This window comes from Watersipora subatra, chromosome 10 (genome assembly GCF_963576615.1).
Source record: "Watersipora subatra chromosome 10, tzWatSuba1.1, whole genome shotgun sequence".
Taxonomy (NCBI): Eukaryota; Metazoa; Bryozoa; class Gymnolaemata; order Cheilostomatida; family Watersiporidae; genus Watersipora; species Watersipora subatra.
The window spans coordinates 817,337-839,389 of NC_088717.1; the positions used below are offsets into that span (position 1 = coordinate 817,337).

The 22,053-nt window shown below is 37.0% G+C and overlaps 2 protein-coding genes across 5 annotated transcripts; one reads left to right on the forward strand and one right to left on the reverse strand.

The window, feature by feature from the left end:
* Window positions 1–381: 381 nt before the first annotated feature.
* On the forward strand, window positions 382–21,797 carry LOC137407385 (ETS-related transcription factor Elf-2-like). Of its 4 annotated transcripts, none has more exons than XM_068094024.1 (8): window positions 382–701; window positions 1,046–1,286; window positions 14,796–14,948; window positions 16,100–16,195; window positions 16,297–16,440; window positions 17,074–17,229; window positions 17,429–17,621; window positions 21,154–21,797. In XM_068094024.1, exons 1-8 carry the CDS (start codon window positions 606–608, stop codon window positions 21,260–21,262), a joined length of 1,188 nt encoding a protein of 395 aa, XP_067950125.1. In that variant the 5' UTR covers window positions 382–605; the 3' UTR covers window positions 21,263–21,797. The 4 variants fall into 4 exon arrangements, with proteins under 4 accessions (XP_067950125.1, XP_067950124.1, XP_067950127.1 ...); XM_068094023.1 differs by having other exon boundaries at window positions 390–701; window positions 16,094–16,195; XM_068094026.1 differs by lacking the exons at window positions 382–701; window positions 1,046–1,286 and adding an exon at window positions 5,862–5,953 and having other exon boundaries at window positions 16,094–16,195.
* Window positions 1,301–5,539, reverse strand: LOC137407384 (alpha-L-iduronidase-like). Its single transcript, XM_068094022.1, has 4 exons — window positions 5,430–5,539; window positions 4,808–5,279; window positions 4,539–4,667; window positions 1,301–3,289 (listed from the first exon to the last, which is right to left on the reverse strand). The coding sequence occupies exons 2-4, from the start codon at window positions 5,277–5,279 to the stop codon at window positions 2,046–2,048; spliced, it is 1,845 nt and encodes a 614-aa protein (XP_067950123.1). The 5' UTR covers window positions 5,430–5,539; the 3' UTR covers window positions 1,301–2,045.
* Window positions 21,798–22,053: the final 256 nt, after the last annotated feature.

Consider the following 22,053-nt stretch of genomic DNA (forward strand, 5'->3'; position numbering starts at 1 on the left):
CCAGGGTACTAGTATAGTATAACAAGTATTATATAGAGATCATAACAATGGTAGCTGTTTCTAATAAAAAGTTGCTTGTTTACAGTTTGATTTGATACAAACACATTGTGATGTTATGAAGACCTCAATGATCAGGCATGTATAGAATAAATACAGCCGTCAGTAGTACAAACTGCTCAATTTTCAAGAAAACGCAAGCGAGCTCATACCTAATAATAAAACCTCTATACATGATATTCTTGGTAAAAGGAAACTGTGATAGATTACAGAAAGGGAAAAGGGTGTCGTTTGCTATCTGAGACGTCACAAGTTCCTCATTTACATACTGAATAAAAAGCTGTAGATAGGGAGTTATTCGAGCGGAGAAGCCGATGCATAGTTAAACATGATGCAACAATAAGTTGCAACACTAGATGTTTTGTGTCATAATTCAAGCGGAGTCTCTTAAATCAGCCAAATCTTATTGCATTACAGAGCCCATCACATGTGGCCATTGCCTGCGCATTAAATGATATCATCTGTGCAGAGATATGTGTTCTGCTCGCTCACACATTTGTTGACAGCCCTTTTTATGGTATTGTAGAAAGTCAAAGACGAGTGACAAAATGGCAACACTCGACAAGCTTGATCTCTTGATCGACCTCAGCCCGTTTGGATCATCACTCATGTTCTCTGAGGCCAACAGCGAGTTACTGAGTAAGGTAAGATGCATGCGCTTGTGGAATCATATTCTTGTTATCTCCCCTTGTTCCGTTTCTCTTAAGTCAGTTGTACATGAATCAGATTGTAAAGGCTCGCGTCAATGCCTACATGTATTTGTCTTTTATCCGCCATGACTTATTCTGTTGCTAGCGATGTATACCAACTTTTGCTTGGTTTAGAGAAATACTAACTGCACAGTCATTCTGTAACACCAGACCATGATCGAAATACTATGTCGTACTTCTCAAATACATTGACTTTATCAACCATGATATTTTTGTTAGCTATTTCTTCCTTGCATATCAATGACTGGCGTTTTAACAACATCCATCAACACTTACAGAACCTCCTAGCGAAGGGAACGGGTGATTATGACCACATGGATACTAACTGTGATTTGTTAAGCACAACTAGCGAAGGTGACGACTGCAGCTTGGATGTCTGCTCTGATGACAATAAGTCGAGTCCAATGTGGTGCACTAAATATGACGGTGAAAGACTCGTTTCTTCAAGTGATGAGGATGAGTTAGATTTGCTCAAATACACCAAACGTAGGCGACCAAGGCGAGCTCGACCTAATCTACGTAAGTCAGCAACATGGCCGTGCCTAATCTACGTAAGTCAGCAACATGGCTGTGCCTTCAATGTTCATAGGCTTAGCTAGTCAGAATGAGACAAGCCATAGTAATATATTTTAGGTGATCATCGACGTTATAATGGTAATGATTCGAGTAGAGCAGCAACCTGGGGCAAATGGATTTACCCTTTATTCATTGATGGCCGGAGTTACCTCTCTTGTTAAGCTTAATTAATAGAAAATTGTTTGTTCATTTATGGTGAGAGAAGATGGTGCACAAAGAGATAGCGATAAGCATTGACACATGTATGAGTAGGCCTTTGGATAGTGGGCGTCATTCATGTGCGTACAATTCCACATCCAGTCAGTCTTTCATTATTGCTAGCAATGTAAGCTTCATCTTAAGACCCCAGCTTCAGATGTATTTACATAATTTGTTTGCATATTATGTTTGTTCACCGCGATTGTAAAACGCATGATATGACTGACTAGGATCTCTGGGTGTCCATATCGTCTAGAGATATTTGTTTGGCTTCTTCTTCTGCATAAATCATGGGTTAGTCATTACTAGGCAGTTGTTTTTCCCTAAAGTTTAAGACATGTTTACTGTTTGCACAATTTGGGTTGCTAAACAAAAACTTGTCTGTGAAAATGTTGCGTAATGTATAACGCGTGTGATTGCGCCCACTGTTACCTCCCTTGAGTTGTGACATTGTTTATGGCTTTCAGTTAATTGCCCTTCCGCGTAAGTTGATACGCAGAACTGTCAGGTCTTGTACAAGGCTGTCAGAGAATATTCGCTAGTCTTGCCCATTATGTTTATGCTCATCACACGATATCGCCCTCCTACTCCAAACTTAGAAGTGAACTGGTACGCACGCGATAGGATGACTTGTCTGGTGATGGCTATAAAGTCTTCCTGAGGCGTTCTCTTTATCTCGAGTTGATAAGTTAGGAAACAGTCGGATATCTGCTCATCTCTCCACCTGATAACCACAGCTCTCTTAGATACGGTGTGGAAACTGATCGAGTGGGGCCGGCTTAGGTTCTCATGTTGATTACAAGCGATCATTTGAGTCAATCCTGGCCCTTCGACTCTTATTTTAATACTACTCGTAACTCTCTTTCGTTTGCTGTTTGTAATCGTCGACACATTCCACAGAGCCTCCAACTGATATTGTGAGAGGGTGCCAGGGGAACCCATGGCCAACCAGGTTTCGTAAGTCGACATTTGAACCAATGCTCGCACGATGTAATAGCCACCGACCATATGAGAAGGCATGAGAATGACGTAATCTCTTGCACCCCCTGTATAGTTGCTAGTGTCGTTGCTAGCCCAACAGGAAACGATCACCTGATGGCCAGTCGATGTGCACAAACATCCAGTCGTTGCATTCTTATCATGTCGCTGGTTGGGTGTTGTCACAACATAATCACGCACTTGGGCCAACATGGCTGTCAGTTCATAGACTGGCTTCCGTATTAAAACAGTTGCTGATCTTTCCGGGTCGACAAGACTGAGGACGGCTACCATTGTTCGTTGAGTGAAATAGTGAGGAGCGACACTTAAAAAGGCGTTGTCATTGCTTAGCATATGATAGTTACCGAACTCAGGGTCGGTGCTGGACAGGTGTAGGTGTATTGAACGAACAATCATGGCAGGATAAGCGGTGGTAGCATGAAATGCCAAAGGAAAGTCCCAACCCTTGAGTGGATCTCCTTCATCATTGTATAGGGGTATTTTATCAAACTGTTTGTAGTTATATCGAATATTCCTTATGGTTTCCAATTCGGCAGAAAAAATGAACGCCGAACTGCCAGGACCGCCTCTATTACCACCCTTTTTATGAAAAGAGATGAAGTCTAATCGTGTGCCCTTTTGCTTTGTAAAGTAGTTAACTCCGTTAGCTGCGTGTTCCAATGTTGCCCAACAGAATTGAGAAAATTTTGTTAACCTGCAGCTAGCACCCGGTCCTCCAAATTTTGCTTCCATGTCAGCATCATGAATACCTGTCAAAACGAAATCAATAGGTTGCTTAATTAGGAGTTGTCCCATCTGTACACTAAGAAGACAACTTTCAGTTATATGTTAACCTGACTAGTTAATATGTATAATAACGTGTTTATAATGCATATGCAGCAACTTTTCAAATACATTATCAGTAGCACAGAATTCACACAAAAAATTATCCGACATTCTCATCATAACTTAAAATGCTCATCAATGCTAAAAAAGTTTTTTGCACTCATTTTTATCCTGTTACGAAATAGCTATCAAATAGCCATAGATCATCTCTAAAATGTGCATAGGAACCCTTCACTTGATAACCACCTCACCCAATACCCATGTTGATATCATATAAAGGTTAGAGCCAGAGCTGGATTTTATTATAAATTGAAATGAGCAATAATTTTTTTTGTAAAAAAAACTTGGTCTTGTATGTTTTGAAGAAGCTCATATCTCAATTTTCTCAAGTGTCACTAAACAACTGTTTGCACACACTTATGAACTTGTAGATCGTAGATGAGAGGCAAACCTTAATGTCAAGAAATGACACAAGGGAAGACAAATCTTAAATTAAAGAGAAATCAAAACCTAATTTGAATAAATTAAACGGAAAGGAAGAATTTTTCTGTATTTGTACAACCCGTGTTTTCGTAAAAGTGAAACGAATAAAGGTGTTGGCTATGGAATTAGACAGCCAAGCACTGAATATGAATATATTAACCGGTGAACAACATTTGATTATGACCTTTAGTGATAAGTTCTTAGTTTGTCCAAGTTCTTAGTATGTCCGTTACCGCATTGTACCTTGAAATTGACTGTGTTTTCAGTTGATTTGATCTAGCTAGCATACAACCTCACAAAATAAAAATGTTTAAATATAGATTCAATAGTTTTTAATTTCCGCATATCCCAGTATTTGACTTTAAACTAACTTGCGATTTGCTAGGATATATCCTAACTATATGATGGTCTAATGTTACGCCAGTAACGCGAGTAATACGAATTTCTGACATAGTTTTTTCTCAACTGAAATCAAAAAGCTGGCTTCGAAGCAGGGACTAAATTTTCTAGCTACTCAATTAACACTTGATACAATGTTTTACAGCTTATAAACCTAGTTATGAACCTAATTAAAAGTTATTTTTGCAACTCTTCTATACACTACAGAGGGTCAAAACTAATGGCATGTAAGTCCAGTTTCATTTCAAACTTTCCATTTAGGCATCTTGAAACACATAAAACAGTTCTTACCTTTTTCACACGCATCAAAGTAGTTCAAAAATGCCTCAAGTGTAAAGTTGAGGCCATCAAAGTCGTGATGATCCGGCTCATTCCATGTTTCATAGTTCCAGTTGTGATGAATGTGCGTGTACCTTGTGGCTATATTGACATAAATATCATGCTCGATGTTATGGTAAAACACTTGGAGTAGCGGTTTGTACAAGATGCTTTCAAAATTATTATTATAAAACTTGCAGCCAATTTTATACTCGCATTTCAATGCTATTAAATCTACCTACCTGTCTCATAAATGAGTCGGTACCACATTTGAACTTGTGTGTCGTTTTCAAAATCATTAAATTGGTTGTCAGGGTTGCCCATAAGCTCAAAACCTATGCTTAGTCCACTATTGGTGCACAGCTTTACTAGCTGATCTAATGTCGTAAAGTTGAATTTTCTGTCAATGTTTACTTTTACTAGATTTAGCAGCCAATGAATCCGTATTTGAAAAGTTTGGTTGGCATATGGGAGACTTCCTATTAATTCAATATTTTGTTTTACACTGTCTAGTTGTATGTAATTCTTGAAGTTTTGGTGAGGGACAGGAGGACAAAATCCAGTGCTTGTCCATATCTGAAGGAATGATTTAAGTTTAGTGTTACGGTCATAAATATCAATTTCAGTTATTTTATGTTCACAAAAAACTCCAACAAGACTTGTTAGTATGAAAATCGTGAACGTCTTCTTGTGTTGTTCCTGCCGTCCTATCATCTACAACACCAAACAAATTTATGGCAACAACAATATATTATATACATTAAATTGAAGTCAGTCTACATAGCTTCGAAACACTGTATACTCAATTAAACAATCTTAGCACGGGTAAATACTGTTTTAGAATTTATCAACAATGATACTTACGACTAGGACTTCGTATTTTCAACTATTTCGTGTTAAAACGCATAAACAAACGTTTTTGTTTAACTTCCTGAACTGGCGGTACCTTCGCGGTCCTCGATTCTTTGGGAAAAATACAGGAAGTACCTGGTAGCCTTAGTTTTTCGTAATTTCTTATGGAACGACGTGGGCTAACTTTGTCGTCTCCCGATTATCTAAAACATGCGCAAACCAGGAAATATTGTCAGGACATAACTGCGCGCTAAAAACATCGTTTAACAATACGCTTAAGGAAACATGTTATTGTGTAACTATTTATGGCTTATATATTAATACAAAAACTACATTATTTTATTTACTTGTTCAACGTTAATTAATATTACATTGATCAAATAGAAGTGCAATATATTTTATTTGCATATCATTGCGCGTCGCGGAAACGCGTTCCAGCAACCATGATGACGGTTGAATGACTATATACGGAAGAGAGATGGCTCACGATTCAAAACTTTCTCACGTGAACGGAGTCGATCTGCTGCTAGCTGCTGGTAATTTATTTTTTACCTGGATTGATTTTGATCACGCTTAATATAGTGCTATGTCATTGTATTGCCGAGTATAGAAGTAATCGGTTGACTTACCCATCACGCTAATATTCATATACGATTTTCAATCATCTCTAGTTCCAACAGCAATTGTTGTTTTAGCGCTAGAACTGTGTAGTGAGGTCGTATTACTGTACTATTCCATGGTTTATTCTATTACAAACGCATAAATTTGTAGGGATTGTGTCGATGTTTGCTAATATATTCCTTAACGTCTTGCCAAACTTCACTTCGAATGTTTGCTACGCTAGTGCTTAAGTTAGTAGAAGGTCGCTTTGAAACTTTTTTAAGAAAGAACGTATCGTACTCTAAATCGTTTGAAATTATATAATTATAAGCATCACTTCTATAGTAGGTTGTCATAGTGCGCACGAGCTCGTCGAGATGTATTGTAAATAATTAGTTTTGGTTGCGATGATTATTGTTATTGATCATTGGTTATTGTGTTAACTGTGTTAGTACTTTTGAAAACACGTGATTTTCATCTCATGCTAAAAATTGAAAATTGGTTGTTACATAATTTCTTACAATTAGACAATGCCTTTGATTATAGGTTTTATTGCTTTTCCAAGTTTTATTAGGTAGTGATTTACCATCGCATTTAGTTTATTGTAAATAGTTCGAATTTATGTTAATCTACAATTTTGGTAAAATGCTTTTTCTCCAGGAACAGTTGTATAGTACCCATATTGTGTATGAATAGGCTCACATGATTGCATATATAGCGATTGGCCTAGTAGTCGTTAGTACTAGTAATTATCATTACAAGCAAGTTATCAAGTTTGCGGTGATCAAAGCCGAATACCATCTAGAGGTAATGGTTAAGCTATTGTGTCGGGTCAAGTTGAATCTATGACTGTTTCTCTTAATTCTTTGTGATGTAGCGTTTCATTCTTTGTTCTCATACTAACCACACTGGCCGAGTCTGTTTTGCTTTATTTACACAAAGAACAAAATCACGTGATACCGCTGGTGAAGAAGATATCTTATAATTAATTCAATTCCCAAACCTTTCCTACATTCTTGGTTATTCATCAACGCGTACCAGCTAACCTAGGTCTAAACTTCTCATCGCAACGCTGCTTGGCATCACAATTTAGGTGGCTTTGCAGTCTTCAAATCTGAAGCTAATAATAGCGACTGCTGATACTGTCTGTTGATCTAATGAGGTCTATCGTCATTTTCAAATGTAATATAATCCGTCCTAGTATTGAAGTGCTTCTTATATTCTCTATGAATGCTTGTCTTTTTGCTCTTATTGTATCAGGACCTGACGCTGTAGACTTACCTTTGGCTATTTGTGATCATCTGCAATTTTTAAACTCGCAGTGGATAGTACTAGCTGGTTGTGCTTGGGTAAACTCTTTCAAAATTGCCGAAAAAGGCATTATAAAAGTTTACTGTTTATAATGCCTGTCGATTTGGTATCATAAATAGCATAGGAGCTGCTTCTATGCATCAACTTGGGTGGGCTGTTCATGACTTGTTCTAACTCCTTGTATGGAATAGACTATCACTCACCCCCCCCCCCCTTTTCTCTCTCCTGCGCATTGAATTTCTGGTTTAATGTGCAGTTGGAGGGCTTGTTGTGTAGTCCCTATCAATAGTTTGTTTATTTCATAGCATCATTTGTGTAAATAATATCAGTGTCCAATTTTGTTTCCATATACCAAGAGGTGTTCAGCTCAAGACCAGAATTATTCAAAACATATTTGTGAGTGAAATAAACACTGATAAAGTTAAAAAAACATGAGATGAAAATGAGAAAAGAATATAACAAATATAACTATATATATAATATAAGAATATAGTATATAAACTTGCTCTAGTTTGTGTTTTTGTTTGTACCAATCATTCTCCCTCAGAACCTATGCATTGTTGAATTTCAAATTGTTCTGCTTATGCGTTTCTAGCTAAAGTTACAATAAAACCATTGGTTTTTCAATTATTATTCTAATAATATGGCTTTTTACATATATTTGTGTATGTCACTTTATACGATGCAATTATTTTTGAGATGCGCAAAAAATTGAGCAAGATACAAAGTATTCTCTCGGAAGATTTGCTCTAATTTTCATTTTGCATTTCAGATAATTCATTTCAATAGTTCTTATGTACATATCATCATCATTGCATGGTTAAACATTATCGTTAGTTAGGCAGCATTTGACAGTAATTTAAATATAAAATAGCTATCTCTTAAGGAAACTGCTGGCAGACAAAGGCATGCTGACAGAATGAGAAAATACGTAAGAAAGATTTTCTCTAAAATTAATGTTAAATATACAAATAAAAGTTGCGCTGGAGTGTATGACGTATTTTTTGAGTCGTTTTTGATCAAATCCAATACCAAGAACAGACATGTCATTTAAAATTTAAATGATGAACAACTTAAAGTAGAGTTAAGTCAACAGCAGGCTGAATAGTCATTTTCCGTTACATGGCACAGCTGGGAACGTGACTGCCATGTTAGCATATCACGAGTTATTCTGATAATGTAGCTTACTAAGAAATTTACCAAAATCATTCGTGTTACTCCAAATACACAGTAGTGAAAAGTCAGTGAAAGCTTTATCTACGGTATGACACTTTTCACCAACCCGAAGTAGAAGATGCGACTACCTAGCTTTTAGCCCGTGATTAGCGTCATTTTGTTTTCCTTGTCTCGGTAAGAGTCATCTCCACTTTTTGCCCTTTCAATGCCATTTCCTATCTTACTTTCCTCCTCTGCTCACTGTTTTCAGCTGCATATTTTACTATGTGCTGTTTGTAGTCTGCAGAATAGGATTTTCTTTTCAGGGTTATTTTTGTTAAGCCCTTTCAGTTGTTTTTAAAAGTTACCGTCAATGTTAAAATTAATGACACAAGTCTAGAGCAGTTTAGTGTGAAAATAATATATGCAATGTTATACCGCTAATAATGTGTTAATAATTTCACGCAAGTCGCACCCTCTGCAAAACTATGAAAAAAACTGCAGCTTATAATCAAGAAAATGCGGTACATTTTATGATATATGAACCTTTAAAGCAGAAGGATTTTGGGAGTACCGACTATCAACACGTTATGATATTTGGTTTCAAAGTAAGATTTGTCTTCTCAGCTTAATATTCACCAGGAGTAGACAACTTCTCCAAAAAACATGAAAAAATGTTTTGGGTTTTCCCTGCTGCTCGGGTGTAATATTTATAAATGGCCTAACATCTGATTTAGTTGCTTTTTATTTTAATGGTTTTGAGTAGATATAATACGCATTTATTAGGTATAATATGCATTTATTAGGTATTAGATGAGTGTGAGCATGTAGTAATGTCGTTTATTAGTCATAACCTCACGTTATCACCATCAGCTGTACTAAGGCTATAACCAGCTAAAACAGTTCAACATAGCACTAATAACTTGTAACAATTCATCATAGATGTATAAAGGGACATTAGCTTGAGATTTTTTTGTAACAATAGTTTGTAGAAAGGAATAAATATAAAGCATATACTAGAAGTGCTACTGTCATTCATAAATCGTACTAATTTGCCTTATATGGTATTGTTGGCATATAGACATGCTATAACTTTTTCAAATGGTTTCCAGAACAGATTTTATGGTCTCTCTTTTAACATTACTTATGTTGTCTTTTTCTTTCAAATATGTTTATTTTTAGGGATTAAAGATGAAGATTTGTTTTTATGAGTTTCTGAGATTCCTCTATGTTAATAGGCAACTTTGTATACATGACACTCAAATCTATTAGGATGTCTAGTGTTTCATGCTGGTTTGTCAGTAAACTTTATATCAGGTGTTGCTATATCTTTCCAATTCATTGGTGACTTTACAAGACACACTGAATTGTCCGCCCACTGTCGCAGATGGCTGAACGCTTTGAAATCCGCAAAGCTACTATAATGATATAACAAAACTGTCTTTCTTGCATCCATAATCTAAAAACTCTAATTCTTCATTTAAAATTGCCGGTGCGTTTAACTCCTATTCATTAGATGTGTTCAACTCCTATTCATTAGACAGTTTCACTAGACGCTGAATTTAATCCTTTTAACATTGTCCTTGAAACCACCAGAAACTTTACAAATAAGTTTCATAAAGTTGGAGGCGTTTTCTTTCTCTTATATAAAATAGTTTTAAAAAGAATAATCTTTCATCAGCATTTAATGAGTATAAATGAAGCTTTGATCATAAGTCAGTCATTCGGTTTTGGTCTCATCATTTTTCAATCAAAAACTGTTAAATTATTACGACTCCGTATAGGGTTTATGTTTCCAACTGTCCTCCTTTCAATTTCCATGCAATTTTATCAGATAGCGAAGTGACAAGTCAAGACAAGTGTCCGTCAAAACATGTTTAAATACTCTGAGTGTCGTAATTTTTTCTGAATATCAGATTTAGTCAAAGGAAGTGCCATTGGAATACATTCATTTTTAAACGGCCATAAGAAACGCTTAGTTTCAGATTGCATTATAGATTATCATTGTTAAAGTTAAGCACTTTTGTGGCGATTTTTGGTACACTGTTTAATATCCATGATGGTTAATTAGAAATTGTTATATAAGTGCTAGTACGCGACTGCCGCTCCGGCAGTCGCGTGAGACCATGAGAGATCATCATGAGTAATAATTAAGTGCCTAATTAACTCTTTCGCTACCAAAGTAATTTTTCACTGGTACACAGTTACGTATTGGATAAACCTAATATTTGTCAGGGGGCATATAACTCGTCATAACCTTTGAATCACACGGTCTATAAAAAATATTATTATACAAAATTAACCATCATAAAATTTTACATTAGACGATGCAGAATGAGAATTAAAATGGAAATGAACACTTTTTTAGTCACTTTCGAAAAGACCATGAGCCTGTTTGAATCAGATGATTTAGCAAGATTATTACAGTTCACGGCATTATTACTGATAAAATATGAATAATAACTTTCAGTAGTAAACTACTACTGTTTGATAGCAGTTAACCAAAGTCATAGCCATAAAAAATCATAGCTGTAATGTGTTTAGTACGACTGGTCGTTGCTAACAATAAATTGCGATAAAAAAGAAGAGATTTTGCAAAGCAAAACTACTCTCAGGAACGGTTGTTAACATATTTTTATTGGCTCAACGCACGCAGATAACTGTTTCCTTTCATGTAAGTGCAAGTACTGTAGAGTAGTTTAGTGGTGCAGTGGTTACCATGCTGGACTGTAAAGCGGAGTACCCTGGTTCAATTCCCGCAAGAGTCATTATTTTTCACTCTCTTGGTGTGGCTTCAGGCTGGCAGCCTTGACTGGCAGGCTCTTATCATAGGATGGATTGTTAAGTATGTTAGTGATATACTTAATATAGACTTTCATTAATTAAAACCAGGAAATTCTTTTACATCCAGTAAAATAAAATAATATTTTTAAAAGCTCTAAGGCCTAGATTTATTCTGCGACATAGCAGAAAAGGCGAGAAAATTTAATCTGCGACGTAGCAGAAAAGGCGGGAAAATTTAATCTGCGACGTAGCAGAAAAGGCGGGAAAATATCTGGCAGTGAAAAGGGGAAGTAGAGTAAAAGAGAAACGTAATATTTTGGTCATATGAATAGCTTTGCGCTCTGACTCATTCAATTTATCGCTTGTATTTTTATTTCTACTCAGGAATTAAGTCTTCGCTAGTTTGTTTACAAACACGATTTTAATTCATTTCAGTGTTGGCATCGTAAGATGAAAATTTCATATAGAGGGGTATGGAAACCCATAGTATATCTAATGCAAACACTCCCTGATAAAAATCATCAAAATTTTATATACGTACTGTATAAATTAAAAAATAGTAACAAAGTCATATGTCAACCCTAGTATTGTTTCTAAGTAATATAGCGGTATGTACCATAGGGAGTTCTTACTTTCGTTGCAAACATGAAATAAATGTTTAATTTAACTTGTATGGATTTAGCTTACTAAACACATACTTGAAGCTAAGTTTTAGTATGTATTATTAACTTTTTTTTTACTAAACTTCAACTTTTTCATGATTTCATCGTTAAAATTTTATCACCTATATGTTTCCGATTTCGTTTACACAATGACGAATAAGGCCGGACTGAACGAGATCGAGCATCTTTCATTCTTAATTAGAGGGATTTCGGCGAATATCATATTGACAACTTCTTATTCCGACGTAATCAGCGCACTGACCGCCAAATTTGAATTTTGAGAGATATTTTTATTGATTTCGTATGGTAAAAAATATTTCATATGGAGAGGATGCAAAATCGGCATGTTCTTCATTGTAGAGCGAAAAGATCGTGCAACCATATTTCATCATGGTAACCCGAGAGCGCGCTGTACTCATGTGGGTGTACAATACTGCGTATTAGTTCGGCTTTTTAAGTCTTGTGCATTTCAGGAGGAGTTCATGCTAACACCACATCATTCAGATTACTAGCTCTGCATCCTGTTTATCTTCTATTTCTGCATTTACACTTTGCTTGTGTGATTCCCCTCTCAGCATCATGATTGGCAGATAAGCATTGGAACAATCACAGTTTTACTACGCCTGAAATGTGTTGTTTTTTTTGTTGGCTGCGCCTAACTGCTGTGATGTGTTTTTACAATCATATCTCTTCATCCGTGAAATCTGCCTATAAACATGTTCTTAAGCATGTTGGTATCCATATAAAAGCGAGCTGTTATTCCCAATGGCTCGGTGTCGTCACTGCGCTGTGACAAGGTTGTTTTCATGGAATTGCTTCATTTGAATGTTTGAAAAATATTTCTAATTGAAATTAGCAAGTATAACCGACTCCTCATATTCTAAAACATCAAGCGATTGAGCCATGGCTCTACCTACTTTGATTGATTAGTTAGTTTTTATGATGTCACACTATGGTCATACTCTTGTTTCAAAGGGATTCCACTTTGGTAAGGCTCAGGATTTTAATATCACCTGATATAAACTGACAGCAGTCAGTCGGTGTCTGCTGCTGCGCTAATTAAACAATAGATTTCTCCCCAATACTAATGGATTAACAATTTAAAAAAAAACATATTTTTGATGATTACTACTGCCAGTAAGAAGTTATACATATATTCTGTTTTAACATATACCAAGAAAAGCTTGTCAAGTTTATCACCTAGTGACGGTTTCATTTTTATACATTGTTTCATTCAGGTTACGTGCCAAAATAGTGATCATATCGCCTTTTCATCTATTAGGCAAATAGTTTTCACAGATGGCTATAGTAATATGTATAAACAAGAAAAAAATTCATTGTGCTCTGCGAGTTCAAAGTTCAGATCTATTTCTAAACATTTGTGAGCATTCGTGTTTGAGTCTGTCTGGTGATCAGCCACGCCCCTTTATAGCTTTGTTGCCGTCTATCTGGAAAGTTTTAAATAAATGAATAGAAAGCGTCCAAATACAGTTATGACGTTTCGCGTGCTAGAATTTGGATAATACTTGTCATCCATAAGTTGCCAGTGTTATTGTTGCAATAATCGTCTGTAAATGGCAAGTGTCGCAACCCAGCGTCATAATTAGATTCATCATCGAGTAACAATGCCAGCGCTTAGCTAACCATGTCCGGGTTGACGCAATAAGCATTCCATCATCTATAAGATGTCGCTTTGGAACAGGAAGTGTGCAGTGAACCGTAGTCGGGTCACGTGCATTTCGTTAAGTGTAGGTGTGCTCTTCTGATAGCCGCCAGTCACATTGTTTACTGCGTTTTCAATTGGCTGGTTTAACAGTGAGCTGAAGCCGATAGCAACTTCATTTCTAATAGTAACATTTTCAGCCTCGTCGTTGATAGTTATTGCTGCCAACCAGAGATATTCTTGTGATGAGCTCGTCGGGTAAGGAAGACGTATCTTCTGCATTGATGTCGGGACTTTTCATGCCTTGGCTACTCAGTGCAGGGCACTACGCTGGTTCCTTACCGACTGCGCTGAGCAGCGCGGGCTGTGGACTTCCTTGGGACACTCTGTCGTATATAGCGAAACAGCGCATCTCCAAGACTTCCGACACATCACGATTGGACAATCACGTAGCGGATGTGCAGGATTGTGCTTTGGATCTCAGTCTTAAATCTTATCCATCATCAGAGAGCGAGTCTAGCCGTCAGAAGGATAGGGCGACTCATCCGGGCGCCTGTTCTGTATTCAACAAGGGTATGCAATAGAGCTCTATTTTCAGCCCATGTGAGCTTTGCTTTGTAAGAAGTTTATTAAGTCGAGGTTGTGTAGGCTTGTCGATCTTGTTTATTGCAATTCATTTTGCCCCACTAGTTAACTAGAGCAAACCCAAGAGCATTGCCTTATTACATCACAGCTACGTCACTGTTGATAGCTTCCCTCTGTCTAGATCCTGTTTGGACTCATCTTATAATTGGCTGGTGTCATCGTATTGTTATTGGCGCAGGCATTCGTTTACTTCCAATGACTTGTCGCTTCGCACCGCTTGTTGTTCTTTCAAGTGGTTGGTAGTGTGTTCCTGGTTAAAAACAGAATGGGGTAGATTACAATTCAGTGCATGTGTCGCAATCAACTAGGCCTGTTCTGCGAGTGAAAGAATGGGACACAGTTTAACTGATGATTTCAGTGATTTCCTCCTGTCCTAATCACCTTAACAATACAGCCGGTGTTTTTCCTTTTCTCTCATGATTGCTGGTGATGGGTGAGTCAAAGTGGTTATCCTAATATTTTACGAAGGCAGATGGGCTAGTTTCTACTTTAGGAGCGCCAAGCGAGCGGGCTAACCCGTTATTCAAATAAGTTATATCACTGGTACTGTGTCTGTAGCTGATGTCTGTGAGACGGCAGGCAACAGGGAGGAATTGGCAGCCCATGCTTTATTGTCTATGGAATCACCCAACGGTACAGAGTCACGCACACTTCTACAGAGCCTCATACCGAATGGTGACACCACCCACAGCTCACACTTGTCTAAAACAGGTATTTCTATTTTGTTAACCGGAATTTCCAAAAAGTTTCCGCTGTGCTTGACTGTGGTGTGGTAATACTTTGAGATACGAGTTTAATGCCTTCCAGGATGGAGTTCGTATGTCAATTCACTCGTATGTATCTCAAATCAATTTTTCTAAATAAAATAACTAAACACAAATCGATCAGTTCCAACCATAGGAAGAATACTCCTAAAACAGGATATTATTATGGAAAAACATTTTTAATTGCTCTAAATCGCCACCAAAGCTCACAAAGTAACAAATACCTATTTAGTGGTTATGATCTGCAATAAAATGTAACATTATTATGTATAGTACTGTATGGAGTTGTTATTTTCGAGACAGTTGATGGCGTCTAACAGCTGCTTGAGAGAGACTTGATGGCAATGCGCACGGAATGCTACACTTTTCTGACACTACACAACATAAACTTTAAATGTAATCTGAATGAATTTAGTTTACCATGCATACACTTAGAAATATGTTTTAATCTTACACAAATTTAATTCTAATTTTATTTGCAGTTAACTTTTTTACTTTTGGCTTGGTTCTTTCAGACTCATTTTCACCTTCACTTTTAGTCGACCTTTTTAAATCTTGTTGATCCAATGAGAAAGACTGAGCGATGCTATTCTCGTAAGCTGCGTCTCAGACACTCCGCTAGCCAGCGGCCACATTGAAAACCGTCTTGTATGCTCATATCTCAAATTTGTCTTTTATGTTAAGGCAAAAATATGATTCGAATTTTTCTCGTATCTCAAATTTCTTATATGTATCTCAAGGTATTACTGTATTGTCAACACAGTTTCGTCTATCAATGGTTGGTGTGGCCAAACCTGATTGTTACTATAACATATGCAAGCTTGGATGTCTGTCTCTCTTCCATTATTCAGCATCGACTTCTGAATAGAGGTTTACTCCCGTTATCTTGTTTACATACCTAGTTTGGTAGACAAGCACAGCTGATAGCTTGGTGATATGTTGTTTTCCTAGATCTCGACTGTTTAATTTATATGATATTAATCGGGTGTGTAGAAATCTTCCGCTTGTAATGATGTCATTTCCATGGCAACCAAAGTGTGGCTCGTAGGACGTGTAGTTCCTCACGCCCGCTTATGTTTGACTGTTGATTAGTTTCAGTACCACTCAGCCCTGCTGACAGCGGAGTCTCAGATCTAGACAGCAGTAACAGCAGCGATGAAGCAAAGAGGAAACACAGTTTGCTAAAAAACAATGGTAGGCAGTAGTATCACCATTATCAGTTGCTGAGTTATTATTAAAGGGGTTTCTTGGGGTCGGAAGGCGCTCTAGTTTATCGACTCCCCTACTGATTACAGGAAACAAAGTATTAACGCTGCCTATCGTCTCCAGCTACCATCTCTTATCCTCCTCATATATCAAAACTGCGATGCAGACAAAACGGTCTAGCGTTGAAACTCATACCTCTCCAAGCGTCTCTCCCAATCTGGCAATGCGTGCAGGTGAGTTGTAGAGATGAGTCTCGTAGCCTCCGTTGCTTATGTCCTAGTATTTAGAGAAGGAGAAACAATTGCCAACCTGATCTTGCCATCTGCTGACAATCTAGCCCTCACCAAAAACGGTTACCATCACTGGCTGACCCGCAAAAAAGCAATCTGACATTTATAAGTAAAAACAGTTTGGTTTTCAACGGTATGACATCTTTTGTTGACAATCATGAACAACAATCCGGGTGTACGGCTAAAAGTGGTGATAGTCCCGGATGTTTCGTGTACTGATTTGGGGAGGGACAGTGGTAACTGATGCATACCCTTGCATTCCATGTGGCAATTGGAATAATAGCACTTTAGCCAAGTTCCGCATATCCTCAAGATGACTTGCACATATTTGAAGGAGATGAATTATGCTTGTGATTATTGGTTTTCCGTGTCCTGCAACTGTTCTGCCAGGCAATTCCACCACTGCAACCCTCTTATTTGTGACCCTCTTATTTGGAACCTTCAAGATTTGCTTAGTCATGATTGTTTTCAACAGCTGTTCTATAGTTGAATAAAGTTTCCAATTTGCTAAAATGTAGAGATGATGTCAGTTATGTTGGCTAGGGCGATCAGATATATGATTTGTTGCGTTTTTAGAGTCCGTTCAGCCCAAATATATCCTATCACATACGCAGTCTCATGTGATGGATGTGTCAAACAAACTGAAGCGTCAGAGGGAGGTGCCCTACTGCGACGACACAGAATATGAACATTCGGGAGCCGGTGGGCCGTTCATGAAACGGAAGCGAGAAAGTGAGTATATATGGTTTGTACTAGCATTGTCCCGTATTTGTCTCTAGGAGTTGGATGACTTACTCAGTGTCTGATTGCTTGCAATACTAATTGCAGGATCGCCAGTAATGGAATTTAGTTTAAGATGAATACTTCGTGTGAACATTTAACATAGCTTTAACCGCTGGTCTTGGGTTTACTCTAGAGGTCATGTTTGCAGGCAGCACCACCTACTTGTGGGAGTTTCTGCTGCAACTATTGCAAGACAAGGAAACCTGCCCTCGTTATATCAAATGGACAAACAGGGAGCGCGGAATTTTCAAGCTAGTTGACTCAAAGGCCGTCTCCAAACTCTGGGGCATTCATAAGAATAAGCCAGATATGAACTACGAGACGATGGGTCGTGCTCTTAGGTAAGCCGGCATCAAAAATAAAATCTATTTAAACATGTTCTATTTATATATTTTGTTGAAATAATTATATTATCAAATTAAAAAATGCTCAATCTTGTTTGATGTCAAATAGTCAGGCAACCAGGTATAATCAACATTTGATTACCTTGCGGTTGCAGCAATTACATTCCATGGAGCTATTTTTAAATCATCCATTAGGGAGATCCTCCCCCATCTGCGCTGGTGTTAGCTAAGCTTTCATGAGGCTAGATGGTGCTAGGGATTCAGTTTATCTATATATGAAAAAAGGTCTGTCAGCTTAATAGAGTTCTTCAACTGAGATTAACTAGAGAGCATGAATCTATAGATTATGGTTGCACTCCGTTGCACATCTCAATCACATCCCTTTGTCTTTAACAAGCTTTTACTGACTTCAGCATTAACAATGACATTAAAATATTATATTAATATCAATTTTCTCTCGTGAAATAGACAGAGCTCTACAATGTAGTCGTGACCTTAAAACTGTTATGCTTCAAACAATTACTTGCGTATAAAAACGAGTTCTGTCAGTTGATGTACTGTGGCAAAATCAAATGGTTGACACAACGTAGCTCTGTCAGCACTCGTCACTCTGTCAGCTCTCATTGATTATAAACCATATACAGTCAAACATGGATAACTCGTCCACGGATAGCTCGAACACATGGTTAATTCGAACATTTCCTTTGGTCCGTTCCCACGTAATGATAAATTGCTATAGATAACTCGAACTCAACACTGTTAATTCGAACTGTTTTTTTGCCCAACAGCTACCGAAACGGTTGTTTTCGCTTTAGAAAATCACTTTATTCAAAGCCATAGAGGTAAACTTCATCTTTTCGTAATTCATAAGCGTCGTTATTACCACCATCGGCAAAATATTTTTGTCAACGGCTTTTCTAAAAGTTTGGTGAAATTTGATTTATACTGCAATACGATGAATAGCACGGGCTAGCCGGGTCACGCGCGCAAGAATTTTCGCCACGCACATACAAAACAAAAATCGCATGTTGTTTTGTATGTGCGTGGCGAAAATCCTCGAGTGCGTGACTCGGCTAGCCCGTGATGAATAGTTTTCCGACGTTGATTCCGTGTTGAATCAACGTCGGAATGTTGAATGTTTAAAACGTCTTAAAAAATGTTGTAATTAAAAGTATACGTTGTCTGAGCTACAAAAAACTTCATCGTTTGACCTAAACACAGAATACGTGTGTACATTCAATAAGTATCTATTAAAAAAGCGTGAGTGATATAGAATGTACCGTAAAACTTCTAATTGAACTGCCTCGGAGTGTTGCTCTTAACGAATCCCAGGTAAAGTAAGGTAATCTGCATAAACTTCAAGAAAAAACGGCAAAATTGATCGTGGGTAAAATCCCAAAAGAAAAAAATGTCTTTTCTTTTGAGCATTTCAACAACGATCAAGTTTTGCCAATGTCAATCTGAAAAACGTCCTGGCAATAACATCACCTCAAACAACAAACCAATCTCAAGTGATAGAAAAATCTCTATACTTTTTGATGAAAACGTTTTACACTTTACATTAGAAGCATTTAATTTGAAACAAGCCATTTGTGCTTTTGATTTATATTATAGTTTGTATATGTACATGTATCTACTAATAAATAAGTAAATATATGGACTTGTGACAGTGCTCTGATAACTAGAATGCTCTGATAATTCGAACACTTTTGCTCGGTCCCTTGAAGTTCGAGTTATCCATGTTTGACTGTACAGTGGAACCTCGGTTCTCAAACATAATCCTTTCCAGATGAAAGTTCAAAAGCCAAGTTGTTCAAAATCTGAAACAATTATTCCCATTAGAATTAATGTATGTAAATTTTAATCCGTTCCAAGCCGAGAAAACAACTTCGGTAAAGTATTTTTAAGCATTTTACCCCATAAACTGTATTCTATACTACATACTATAAATAAAACTGAGTAGACATAGAACATGTTATTTTTAATAAAATATTTTCTATTTATGATGATGAAAACAGAAAACAAAAAGTAAACATTTTGTGTGCTTCTCTCTTAAAACATCGAAAACATTCTAGGTTAAGATACACTACCAAAAATTGCAGTAATTGATAATGTAACAGCAAAGAATGCAACAGATCACATCATCGATATCACAACAGATATTACATCAAAAATCGTGTGAAAAAGAAAATATAAACAGCGATGGGATGTTTACTTCAAATATTTGAAGGAGATTCCTCCTCCAAAACAATTTAGGGTAACTCGACTGGAGGAGTTGTCTCCCTAGCAAATATCTTCGGTAGAGGGGTGTCGTCCCTTTCCTTTCGTCTGTCCCGTTCCTTAATTTTTGTAAAGAATTTATGAAGCGTAAATTGCTTCTTCCTTTGTTAACGAATGTTTCCAAGCTGTTTCCGGAGCTGTTCCGAATGTTTAATTCCAATGCGCATGCTCCGGTTTGGTCGAGAACCGAATTTATGTTCGAGATTCGAGACGAACAAATCTCAAATTTTTTGGTCGAAAACCGAATTGGTTGAGAACTGAAGCGTTCGAGAACCGAGGTTCCACTGTAGATCTATCGAACAGAATACATCACGGTTAATTTTAAACGATGACTATAAACCATATAGATATATCGAACAGAATACATCACGGTTAACTTTAAACGATGACTATAAACCATATAGATATATCGAACAGAATACATCACGGTTAACTTTAAACGATGACTATAAACCATATAGATCTATCGAAATGAGTACATCACGGTTAATTTTAAACGATGGCTATAAACCATATAGATCTATCGAACAGAGTACATCACGGTTAACTTTGAATGATGACTATAAACCATATAGATATATCGAACAGAGTACATCACGGTTAACTTTAAACGATGACTATAAACCATATAGATATATCGAACAGAGTACATCACGGTTAATTTTAAATTCTCATGAGATAAGTTGAGTGCTAAAACTCATTGAGAAATGTCTACGTTATCATCATGTGTACTTCTGCACTAAACTTACCACTCAAGTATTGACTAGTTGGAAAGTGTCTTTGGTACCAGATGACTACAATTTCTCTAAGATTAGAAATTTGTCCTATTATCAAAGTATATACTGACCACTTGTTTAGGGTTGCCAAGATGTCTCTATTTTTCACCAGTCAGCAGCAATCCACTTTTGGTCAATTAACAAAGTTTTTCACTTCAACTTGTATACACTATACACTCTATACACTTGTTTTAGTGCAAGGTTAACTAAAGGTTAAAGGTTAACTAAAAGCGTACTAATTGTGTATATGTTGTGGCGAGACATTTTCGCTGTCTCGATGTTTACTGGGACAATTTTTAATTCTTAAATCTTTACAAATACCTGTTTAGCTGACGTATTTGAGTGAAGTTCTCTCGTCTTAATGCTAGGAGTTACTTACATACATAAGTATGCCATAATTTTTGGCCATTCTCCGTAGCACCTGTTACAGTTGTCATTTCATTGGAGTAAATCATAATCTCTTCTCTTCCTAGGTACTACTATGCCAGGGGCATACTTAACAAGGTCGACGGACAGAGACTAGTCTACCAATTTGCTGAAGTTCCTAAAAACATTATTGAAATAGACTGCACCAGTTTGTGAAACAATCTCGGTACAGAGTGTATGGTCGCTCGTAGTCTTCGTCTTCCAGAAGAACGTCCCTGTGATGGTGCATTGTGGGTATAACTGATGGAGTTGTCTCCTTAACCAAGTCATGGGGACTGACGATCTCGGTGCGCGGGAGTGTCCTTGAACTCAGTTAACTATTGCGACATTCCTCAGCCGTACAACTTGGATTTTTTAGCATTATTTTTGCCAATTGGGTTTGGTTGGCATGATGCATATCTGTACAGTAAGTTGCATTCGGATAAGAAACTCGGTTGCTCAAGAGTGGATTTGATGGTTTTTAGTTCTAAACTGCAGAGTCGCCTGTTCTATCTACTAACTACTTTCAGGCTAATATTTTTGTCAGTTCCTACTTTAGTTTTGTTAAAGAAACTATATATTATAGATCGTATGGTTATATTTCTGTTATCGCTATATTCTTGTATTTACATACCGTTATGTATGACAAATTCTTTTCTACTTTGTATATAGTGTATGAAATTTCATTATAATATAATTTTTATTGATCAAATGATGTCTCGTGAATCAGTCGTCTAACCCGGTTGGATGAAACCATCGAACGTTAGAATACAGACTATTTTTTTGTTTAATTCGTTCCAGAGCCTTTGGAGAAACAACCATAAATATTTCAGATCTCTTCCTATCACTCTCTTGAAGTCAGTGGAAGCGACTAAGTCTATCTATGGTTGTTGCTTACATATGATAGCAGATCTCTAATTAACTTGATTGCAAGCAGTCATCTGCTATGAGTTTGTATTGATCTACCT

Excerpts from the sequence above, each read along its gene's own strand:
- LOC137407384 (XM_068094022.1), bottom strand. The coding sequence starts at position 5,279 with ATGATAGGACGGCAGGAACAACACAAGAAGACGTTCACGATTTTCATA. Across the intron at positions 4,668-4,807 it reads CCGACTCATTTATGAGACAG|CCACAAGGTACACGCACATT; the intron begins GTAGGTAGATTT and ends ATGTCAATATAG. Across the intron at positions 3,290-4,538 it reads CTTTGATGCGTGTGAAAAAG|GTATTCATGATGCTGACATG; the intron begins GTAAGAACTGTT and ends TCGTTTTGACAG.
- LOC137407385 (XM_068094023.1), top strand. The coding sequence starts at position 606 with ATGGCAACACTCGACAAGCTTGATCTCTTGATCGACCTCAGCCCGTTT. Across the intron at positions 702-1,045 it reads ACAGCGAGTTACTGAGTAAG|AACCTCCTAGCGAAGGGAAC; the intron begins GTAAGATGCATG and ends CAACACTTACAG. Across the intron at positions 1,287-14,795 it reads GCGAGCTCGACCTAATCTAC|CTGATGTCTGTGAGACGGCA; the intron begins GTAAGTCAGCAA and ends CTGTGTCTGTAG.